The sequence below is a fragment of the Sceloporus occidentalis genome, unplaced genomic scaffold, assembly GCF_023333645.1.
Source record: "Sceloporus occidentalis isolate IW3139 unplaced genomic scaffold, rSceOcc1.0.p SCAF_7, whole genome shotgun sequence".
Lineage (NCBI taxonomy): Eukaryota > Metazoa > Chordata > Lepidosauria > Squamata > Phrynosomatidae > Sceloporus > Sceloporus occidentalis.
The window spans coordinates 78,908,571-78,919,880 of NW_028316987.1; the positions used below are offsets into that span (position 1 = coordinate 78,908,571).

General features: G+C 41.6%; 1 protein-coding gene across 9 annotated transcripts in view; it reads right to left on the minus strand.

The window, feature by feature from the left end:
- LOC149310007 (rho GTPase-activating protein 12-like) overlaps nucleotides 1-10,990 on the minus strand; it is an 86,163-nt gene extending 75,173 nt beyond the window's left edge. For 7 of the 9 annotated variants that reach the window (XM_089533471.1, XM_089533469.1, XM_089533468.1 and 4 more), the window contains exons 1-2: nucleotides 10,466-10,566; nucleotides 44-789 (exon numbers count right to left, since the gene is read on the minus strand). In XM_089533471.1, the coding sequence (XP_089389597.1) occupies nucleotides 44-709 (666 nt within the window). In that variant the 5' untranslated portion in view covers nucleotides 710-789; nucleotides 10,466-10,566. Of the gene's footprint in view, nucleotides 1-43; nucleotides 790-9,520; nucleotides 9,637-10,465; nucleotides 10,567-10,972 lie in introns of those variants that run through there. The other 2 variants (XM_089533463.1, XM_089533464.1) reach the window with 2 other exon arrangements.
- Between the last annotated feature and the right edge of the window lie 320 nt (nucleotides 10,991-11,310).

The window sequence follows — 11,310 nt, forward strand, 5'->3', positions numbered from 1 at the left end:
ATGTAAGAGAAAAGAAGACATACAGCAATGCATCTCATCTTACCTGTGTTTGTTCAGTGGAACTGCTGCTGAGTTCATCTCCAGATTCTGAATCCTGGTGGATTTTTTCTGAGTTTTCTCCAGTAGAGTCACAGGATAGCTCTTGCAAGAAGCTAGTCTTTTCTATTTCCATATATTCAGAACAAGGGAAGTGAGACACAGAGAAGGTCTTGTTCTGATTGGAAACTTTAGGAAACTGGAATTCATTAAATTTCTCATTATTCTGTGCAAGGTCCAGGCTCAGACCAGTATTCTGACCTGGGCTACTGTTTGGTCCCAGATTCTGATTGGCATCCCGGATTAGTCCCGACATTTGTACCGGAGAAGATTTTCCAAAACTAGAAAGCTCTGGAGACTTGTTCACATTTTCTGTTGACCTCTGCAAACCATGCATAAGTTTCAGGGAGCTATTTGGTAGCACACTTGTTTGTTTAATAGGTGGCATTAGTGCTTTCCGGGTTACTTCTTTGACATACTGTGCTGGCACATAGAAAGGCTTGGAATTTTCATCCTTTTTCACCTGCCACCAGTCATCATTAGTCTTCTTCACTAAGATATATCTCTCTCCTTGTTTTATCACAATCCTTTTGTCTTTTGCTTCATACTCATAGTCATATTCCACTTCAATGTATAATGGACCTGAAAGAATTTTTCCACTCTTGTCAGCCATTTCTCTTTAAAATTATGTTCACCTTTCCAGGTGAATAGTTAGCCACATTATGGTTTTTCTTCCTCTTGTATCTCAGCAAGCTGCAAGGGAAACACATATATTACCAAGTTATCACCTAATAAAGTTTTGACTAGAAAATATTTGTTGAAAAGTCCCAGATTTCAAATAAATTAACAAAATCATTCACCTATATCTTTTGCAGCAGTCCCCACAATTATAATCAGTGATATGTGTTTTAGAGAAAATTATGAATAGGAAGCTTTCCCACTACCCAAAAATCAAAAGTAACTTTATTTTGCATGTTTGACATAGATTTAACAAACAGAACAAAGTCTATCCCAGTAACCAAAAGTAGCTGAACTGAAACATTTGACGAGGGGGAGGGTTTCCAAATTATTTTTACTGAGTATTTGTAAATATTTAATACATGACAACTCAGTAGTGTATCCCTGTAATCTACCGTCATCTTCACTGTTGCATTTTGAGGCTTTTACTATAATTTTCATCCTACCTGTAAAACGCATTAGAAGAATTTGCATTCAGTTGGCAGGATATTAAAGATAATAAATATGCATTTCCATGGGAAAAACACACACAACATATTACTAATTACCATCCGGTACAAGAAACATCCTAACCATTTAGTAAATGTTCCTGAACTACTGGATCTTCTTCTCTTACGGCATATACTTTGTTTGAGAATAGTAATTCCAGGAGATTAATATATATTCTGCCAAAGACATACACAGGGCTACTATTTTTCTTCATTTTATAGATCTAAAATAATAAATTAAACAACTCTCCTGGATGTGCATGTTTGTCAGCAACAGGCAAAGAGCAAAAGGCTAAGCCTATTGTTTCAGTTACTTAGCAAAGTGGATCATGTCTTTTTTTATCTCAAGACAATCTCTTGCTTACGCAGAGGATTTATTTAGCACAGGTATTATTAAATCGGGGGGAGGGGAGGAATTATTTTGTTTATTTTGCTTTCTGTCTTCTGTTCATAAAACAAGGATGCCTTGTGGAGTGACCACAGGAATGTTTTCCCCAACCATTTTTCAAAGTGAATACATGCACAAGCAGTCATTGATCCCACAGGTCCCTTCAGAATACCGTATCTTAATTATAACCAGTTGTTCTACTATAATTTCACACCTTCCTTCAAGTTAATTTATCAGAAATCATTAGCAAATGTAATGGAATTCTATTAACTGATTGTATGTTAAACATTATTCTGACTTCTTAGGATAATAAATTGACTCTCTTGAACCATGCTTATTCATTCAGGAAAGAGTTTTAACAAGACAGAAGTGAATCTAGATCTATGATGTGATCATATATAGAAACAAGTTCTCAAAACTACAATGATCTAAACTGTTTTAACAAGGATTAGAGAGATCAGAGGTGTTATATATAAACCAACCAGTCACCAGCTGGAGGACTTTACACAAATTAATAGAACAGAATCTGACATTTAGATCTTATCAACTTCCAGAATTCTCATTTATTTATAGCACCTTTCTTTTGACCTTAAAGCAGTAAATCTCCTAGCGTGTCTCTTCACTCATACACCAACCAATCTGGTTTACTTCAGCAAGGTAGATGCATTTTGTGTTTTTATATCCTTTAGTTTTCTATACCACTATTCATTGTAATAATTACCAGGTTAGTTTATAATAGAATGATAGCCCCAAATCCAATTGCTAGTCCCAATTATTAGAATCTGTTAAGTGTCAACACTTACATAAATTCCACTGATTCAAATGAAATAATCTAGTTAGGACAAGTAGCTAGATCAGGGCCATAGAGAGGAATAAGAACAGCAATAAAGAAATCATTCAGTAGAATGAAAGCCACAATAAAACTAGATATTGGTGAAGACAAGAGGCAGGGCTCTCCAGCAGCACCTTGGTTATGGAGCTCTCTCCCAAGAGAAATCAAACTGGATCCATATTTTTTCAGCTTCTGGTATGCGGTCAAGATAACTTTGTTTTGTATGGCCTTTGTTCTCTAATATCAGAGTTAGCTTTTCGACCATTTAACTGTATCCAAATTGGATTTTAAAATATTGTGTTGCTTAAATTTGTTTTTAAAGACTCATTGCTTCAGGGGCCTGACAGTCTGAGAATTAATAAACTACAGTATATAGAACTCAAGTAACAAAATCCCCAGAAAAGAGAAAGATCTTCAAAAATATGTGAATGGAGGCACGAGGCCAGTCGTTTTGGAAAACACGTTTCATAGGAGGAGTCAGACCCACGAAGGCCCAGCTCACCTAAGACATTTGGATGGGGGCTGAAAAGATTACTGCAGTGCCTAGACAAACAAACATGAAAGGATGCATTCCTTTATGTACCCAGCTTCCAAGCTATGCAACACAGAACCAGCCCTGCCACAATGCAAAGTGAAGTCACTGCCCCAGACACCAAACCACACTGGGATTCCTTGGGATCTCTTTCACCATTTGATTTTTCTGACTGCCACTGCTTCTGCCTGCAGTGAATTATGGCATTGTTACTGGTGCTCTAGACCAGTCCTTTATCTGCTTCTCTCTTACCACATCACATTTGGCTTTGTTCACTTACACACACAGTCCACTCAACTAAACTCACAGGACCAAAACACACTGCAGAAACGATCCAGTTTGAGACCGCTTTAACTGCCCTGGTTCAATGCTAGGGAATCCTGGGAATTGTGATGTATTGTAGCACTAGAGCTCTCTGATAGAGAAGGCTAAATGTCTCACAAAACTACAGTTACCAGAACTCTGTAGCATTGAGCTACAGCAGTTAAAGCAATCTCAGACTGAATTGTTCCTGGACTGTGTTTTGGACCAAATGTGTGGTTCTCATTACATTGCTGGCACAAATTAAAAGGCTGTTTTTATGTTTTCATATAAAACCTCGCCTGAAAAACAACATTGTATATATCAGTGCCTCTCAGGTAGGGAGCCCCACCCCTTTTTTCATTGTGCCAGCTCCATATTGATGCTACAACTGATTTTTTCTTTCCTAGAAACTCATCAGAGACCACCAGCCAATGGCTCAGGGACCAGCACCAGTTCATGAACCATCACTTTGAGTAGCTCTGCTCTAGAGCATTTTAATATTTTCTTTCCTATGTGAGTCTTGAATTAAAAAAGGATAGGCGTTAAGTAGCCATTTTATAGATTGAAAAACTTGTATCGTAACATATTTCTTTTCTGATGAATTATAATAGTAATGCATAGTTTTATTTAACAGGAAGTGTAAACTAATATTGAGCTATAATGGTTTGGTTCAGACTGAACTACAAACCTAGTTCAAAGACAGCTTCCTACTTTGAATAAAACAACTCTCTTAACCTCGAAATGGAATGAAGCATGAAGAATGAGGATGGAGGGAGCATGCAATCTCCACTATCTTTAAAAAAGCTCATTTCCATATCTTAAATAGGTATTCTATTTCAACAGAATAATATTAGAAGCAGAGAATTAATTGGTAGTGTTCAGTCTGTCAAGAAAAGATAAGCACACCAAGCTAATTCTATACAGATAGGCCTTGCTGTTGAAGGATGGAAATGCATAGATTAACATGATGGAGAATAACCAAAAGATATCCACCTCCAAAATACACACTTGATTTATAAATCTATCTGCACCTGGCCCTTTTGTCACCAGCTGCTTTTGGGCATAACCTCTTATGCTGAAAATTATTCTATTAATTGGAGGTATCCTTACATTTTAAATGCAAGCTGTGATCCAGTAGTATGGGGAGAAAACGCTAGTGTTGAGAGGGAAAGTTCCAAGAACCATCACAATACCATTCAGATAACCTTGCTGGATTGCGACTATACTTTGCAAATGAAGAAGGAATTTAAAACAAACAAACCAAACTACATAAATAAAACAAAACATGTCTGTCCTATTATAAGAAACACTGGCCCGTTCCAGACGGGTGCTATGAGGCGCTGTCGTGACATGTGGGGGCGGTGCTTTCAGACGCCCCTTGCCCCTTACACGTGACGAGGGTGTCAAAATGGCGGCGCCCTGTACACATGGGCGCCGCCATTTTGACGTGACCAACGCCTAGCGTCCGCACGTCCCAGCATCATTGTGATGCCATGAGTGCGCCATTGGTGCACTGCGGCATCACAATCACACCGTAAGAAGAACCCACTTTTTGCAGGTTCTTTTTGCTCCGCAGGGAAGCCCCGCGGACTGGAGGCTGCAGCTTCCCCACGGAGCAAACCAGGGCGCCAGGAGACCGCCCTTTTTGGACAGTCTGTATCCTGCCATTAGCACCAAAGAAAAGTCACACCAAACCTATCTGCAATCTCCATATTTCATACCTGAAATACTATAATTTCCCTGTTCAATCCCTGACATATCCAGTAAGGTCAGGAAAGAATCCTGCCAGAAAAACCTATAGAGCCACTGCCACTGCATGTAGACAATTCTAGCTAGAAAGACCAATGGTCTGACAGTATAAAGCAACTCCCTATGTTCCATCTTCCTACATAATCTGGAGGATCCTTTATTCTTTTTTTTAAAAAAGACATATTCTAAGTAAGGACTGCTTTGATGAGCAGTGAAAATTATATGTGCCTGCAACATATTGGTTGCATCTGCACACAATGCACACTCTTACTTCATTCTTCCCTTCATGCAAGCCAAAAAATCAGGAAGCTGCAATTATTCTAACTTTCCATCACATATTAAGTCAAACTATGGTTCACTAGTTACAAATAAGCCAAGATTCATAAGCAAGTTTTAAACCACAGTTTGAAATAGATTTACAAATCCTTATTTATCCAAGAACAATCAGCCATAGTTAATACATAACAGAAATGTACCCTTAATTTTAGCTTCCTTGTTAGCATTCTTACACTTTTCATGCATATTGTTTTTTGCTGTTATTTGGGAAAATATCTTGTCAATAAACTTCATTTAACTGTATCTTGATTCAGTTGTCGCATGCAGGCCTCTTTCTCATTGCACTTGTGCCACTGAAGCACTTGGCATGTGATTCAGCAGGCATGGACCAATTTTCAGAATTAACAAAACTTACTGTGTGATGTCATGAAAAACATTTCTTAAATGTCATTTCTCAAAATCCTCTCTTTTTTCTGGAAAACACATAAGAGCCAATGTTCAAAAGGCAGAACTAAACCAGGCTGGTGACAGACAGGAAAAGAAGAACCATGCATCATCAATATTATGAGGATCCTAAACTGTAATCCTAAAGGTCTGAGTACTGGAATAAAGTCCCATTTAACTCAATCGTGCGTATTTCTAAGTCTGCATGCACATGATTGTTCTGCATGAATCAGAAGAGGGCTTGATACAGTAAGCTGCATTATAAACTAATTTGTACTTTCAAACTGTAGATGGAATGTAGGAGGCAATGAAAGCACAATACTAAGACATTAAAACCCACACACTTCACCAAACCAATGCAGGTCAAAGATGGGCGAGCAAGATCTGAAATCTGTAACTATTCCTCTGATTTTCAAAGCAGGAAAAGCTTTAGCAAAAAAATCTTTAGCACATTCAAAAATTCTACGGTTCCAACATAGCAAACCCTATCACCTCATGTATTTCTTGTTTACTTCTTTTACGACCAAGTCCTTCATTTAAAATCAAAGCCCTTTAAAGCCAATCATACTGGCTAATATTAGTGTTTTACCAGCAATATTAGCCAGGAACTTAAGGTTCAATTTAAAAAATGTTAAATGTGGTTTAGCATGGTCTTATGTTCAGTATTTAAAAAAAAACAAGTTAGGACTCTTTTATGTAAACTTCCCTCACAAAAACACATACACACTTGTCTCATTCTTATATTGCAGACTGCTGTGTTGGCAAACATCATTCCTCACAGCTGCAATGAAGATATTAATGATGTTATAAGACAAACAAAGTTAGTCATTGAAGCTCTGTTGGGGGACATCTGGATCCCCACTGCCATACGTCCTTACCAACTGATGACCAGATGAAGTAAAATCCAGCCAACTGTCCTCAACACAATAGATGTTTTCTGTAATGTTGTCACTTGTCAGCATCTCAGGAACAAGCTTATATTCAAGCACATTTCTGTTAAATCCAAGATTTCTGGGTACATATCATATGAGAACAAAATGTATTCCTCATGCATAACAACTTTGTCCTTTTAATCTGATTTTTCTATATCCTATAGTCTTGTTTTGGGCCAGGGTCTTTTCTAACAAAGGAATTCAAGAGAAAACCACTACATTACTCCAAGTGCTTAAAATCAAAATTTCTGACATAAGATTAATCTGGAGAAGCAATAGCAACATTTCTAGTCACCATGACAGAAAAATAAATACATCACACAAAGCCAAGTTCATGGTTTTCATAATAACATTCTATCCACATTTACTGGGGGAAATCAATTTCACACACAGATATTTCATCCAAATATTTCTGCTTGACAGCTTGTATTACTCATTTATTTTCAGTCTGATATGAAATAATTTCAAAATGATTTAAAAAACAATTAAAATGCATTCGGTAAGAACAGGAAGCAGAAACAATTTACAAAAAAAGCAGGTCTAGTCTTCCCTGAGCATCCATATGTCCACAACAGCATGTCCTTTCTTCAAAATGCAAGTCACATCAACATCCATGCAAGTTCACCCACTTTTAAATGACGTTTAAAGGTACCATGCAAAGGATTTAAAAAACCTCTCTTCACAAACCAAATAACAATTAAAAGCAGGCAGCAATAACACCTGCTACTTAAGGAGCTGATTACAATCAGCAACTATAAATAGCTAGAAAAATCTGTGGCTAATATATTGTAGTTGACTCAAAATAGAAGGCAGGGTAAAATTATTATACAGCCTGTTGAAGGGCTTAAATACTCTGAAGACAACAGATCCCAATCTCCTCTTGGAAGCTAAGCAGAGTCACTGCTGGTGACTTGAATGGAAGACTGTCAAGGACTATCAGATGCTGTGGACTATATTTCAGAGGAAGGCAGTGGCCTCCAAGTACAGCCTACCTAGGGAAAAACTATGAAATTCATGGGGCAGCCATAAGTCAACTGGTGATTTGAAAGCTACACACACACACACAGAGAGAGAGAGAGAGAGTGTCAGCAGGAGAGGGAACAAGACTCCCCCAACCTCACTGCAAACTAGTCGCTAAGCTCTTAACCACTTCATATAGATACACACACACACACAACTCAACGCACCGACCTCAAAATTTACCTTTACTGGAATGAAGCTGTGCAAAGCATTCTTACCTCCCCATAATAATAATAATGCATTGTTATTTGGTCAACTATACTGCAATCAATAAATGCCACGACTGTTGCTGGTCCCTGAACCATCTGCTGCCTGTCCCTGGAAAATTTCCAGCAAAGAAACAATTGTACATAAAGGGAACAAATTAGTGCCAGTCCCAGGTACAAGGAGGGGGAAAACACTGCCAAGGATGTTGAGAAACTGAAACTGGAGCGTGTCAGAAGGAGGGTGACTAAAATGGTAAAGGGTCTGGAAACCATGTCCTATGAGGAATGACTCAGGGAGCTGGGGGGGTTAGCCTGGAGAAGAGATGGTTAAGGGGTGATATGATAGCCCTGTTTAAATATCTGAAGGGATATCATATTGAGGAGGGAGCAAGCTTGTTCTGTGCTGCTCCAGAGAACAGGACCTGGAGCAATGGATGCAAGCTTCAGGAACAGAGATTCCACCTGAACATTAGGAGGAACTTCCTGACAGTAAGGGCTGTTCGACAGTGGAACACACTCCCTTGGAGTGTAGTGGAGTCTCCTTCCTTGGAGGTCTTTAAGCAGAGGCTGGATGGCCATCTGTCAGGGATGCTTTGATTGAGATTTCCTGCATGGCAAAACGGGATTGGACTGGATGGCCCTTGCGGTCTGCGATTCTATGATTCTAAATCTTCCACATCAGATAGCCTGAGAAGCAGTGGTCTAAACCATGCACAAAATAACAGGGGAACAGAAACATAGAAAAACTCCAAACCAAAGTATGTTTTACTCAAAAAGTGACAAATACTACAGCCACACACAGCCACACATGATCCCTTCTCCTGTCAATATGTATTAGAAAAAGGCTGGAGGTTGTGAGAGAGCAGTACATGAACCACACACGCCAATGCTTCCGGACACAAACCAGCCATTGGCCGGTGAAGCCAAAAAATAAAAAAAGATCTCCCTGCGGGGATGTCTTAACAGCAACATATTTCCAGGAGCAGGTTGAACTAGTTGCAGGAAAACAGCAAACAACTAAAACTGGGCCTAAACAGCCAGAAGGCTAGGATTGCAACGCTTGTGCCCTGCCCCTGTCACGCCTCCATGCACACAGACGCTCACACGGCTTACCAGAGAGTTATGCACAATACGGCAAACCAAGAGGTCATCTGCACTTACATGGAGTTTATCAGACAAGGGAAATTGGAAGTATCATCCAATGGCAATCCGAACGCAATCATGGCGTTTAACGTTATTGCGTGATAGACTACCACACACAATTTCGGGCAATGGGAAGTCAGTCCGAACGCAATCATGGGGTTTCACATTACTGCGTGAGAGATTATCGCACGTAATTTCAGACAATGGCAAGCTATTTTCGGGCAATGGGAAGTCAGTTTGAATGCAATGCGCATTCACATAATTGCGCTAAACTAGCAACTTTAAGTGGCCCCACTTTCTTTTCATTCGAAATTAAGAGAAATTCCTCCCGTGTGATAAACTCCAATCACAAGGTTCAGGTGAGTCTTCCTAAAACGACTTAGCAAAGATGCTGTTGTCGTTGTCGTGTGCCTTCAAGTCGTTTCCAACTTACGGCGATTTTAAGGCAAATCTGTCATAGGGTTTTCTTGGCAAGTTTCTTCAGTGGAGGTTTGCCACTGCCATCCTCTGATAGTCCTGTGCTGAATCCACTACACAATGCTGGCTCTCCTAGCGAAGATATAAACATACTAGTGAATATAAGTGTCCCAACAAGGATGTAAATACACCTAAACACACACACACACACACACACTTCCTCACCACACAAAGCCAAAGGCAGCAACACACCCTTCCTCTACAGGACCTTGAATCTGATCCTTAAAGCCCTTCCAACCGAAACCAGCATTGGCACAACTGAGGAACCCGAAAGACCGCTGCTGTATCCACCACCATCATCATCACAACAACAACAACAACACAGCATTATTAAGACACCCAGCATCCCACAGGGCTGCCCTTTAAATCCCCCCAGCATGCTCCCAATGAGGGGAATTAATACATATTAACATATGCGGGTTTCAACACAAACACACACAACTTCCATTGTTACACCTGGAGCTGGTACACAAAGGGTCACCTTCCTTAATGTCAGGGAAAGCAGTTGTGTGTTTTTAAGTTGTTTAAGCTTTATGGGGACCCTAAGGCGAACCTATCATAGGGCTTTCTTGGCAGGTTTCTTCAGAGGGGGTTTGCCATGGCCATCCTCTGAGGCTGAGAGAGTGTGACCAGCGAATATAAGTAGCTAAGGAGTTTGGCACCGCTTTAACTCTTTGTCTGGCTCTTGGCTATGGAATTCTGGGAGTTGGAGTTTGTTGCCCACAACAAACTCCAACTCCCAGAATTCCATAGCCTTGAGCTAGAAAAAGAGTTTTAAAGCGGTGCCAAACCGGGTTAACTCTCCAGTGTGGATGCAGCAGCCTCTAGAGACCAAGGTTCGACCGCCGCATGTTCCTCGGGGGGCAAAGCAACGCTGAGAAGGAAAGGGGTGTCACCTCACCGGAACGAGACGCCTCTTCGGCCCCGCGGGCGGCGGTTCCTCGACTGACGACGGACGGAGCTCGCCCTGCTTCCTTCTCCTCCCGCCGCCCGAAAGCCCCGCCCCTCTGTTCTTCTTCTTCCTCCTCCTCCTCCTCCTCGCGCAGACTGAAGGCTCCACCCCCTTAAGGCCCCGCCTCCTCCTCCTCTGTCGCTGATTGGCTTCCCCGCCTCCTCGCGGTGCCCGAAGCCCCGCCCACAACGAAAGCCCTCCTCCTCCTCCTCCCCTATTACCATCAACACAGCGATTTGCTTAATTGCTTCCCCTGCTCCTCGCGCCGTCCAAAAGTCCCGCCCCCTCCTCTCTTCTTCTTCCTCCTCGCGCCGCCCGAAAGCCCCGCCCTTCTCCTCCTCCTCTGCAGTTGGCTTCCCCGCCTCCACCTCGCGCTGTATGGCGGCCCCGCCCACACCGAAGGCCCCGCCTCCTCCTGCTCCTTACACCGCCCCTCCTCATCAGTGGTTTACTTACTTCCACTCGCGCTGTCTGTAAGCCCCGCCTCTCTCTTCCTCCTCGTCGGGGATTGGCTCCCTCGCCTCGACCTCCTCCTCGCGCTGCCTGAAAGCTCCGCCCCTCCTATTCGACGGTTGGCTTCCTCCTCCTCTTGCCTGGAAGCCCCGCCCCCTAAGCCTGCTCCAAACTGAGTGTCAGCTCTAGGGCACCGCGCTGCCCGACCTCAGAGGCCTCTGTCACGTGCTGAGGGAGCCTTGGTTGGCTTGTACGTTTGGGGCTTTGGCTTCTGCACATATTAAGATGTGCTCTCTAGGAATCTCTAGGTCCTCCAGCGCAACTCTATGGTCAAGTTTAAC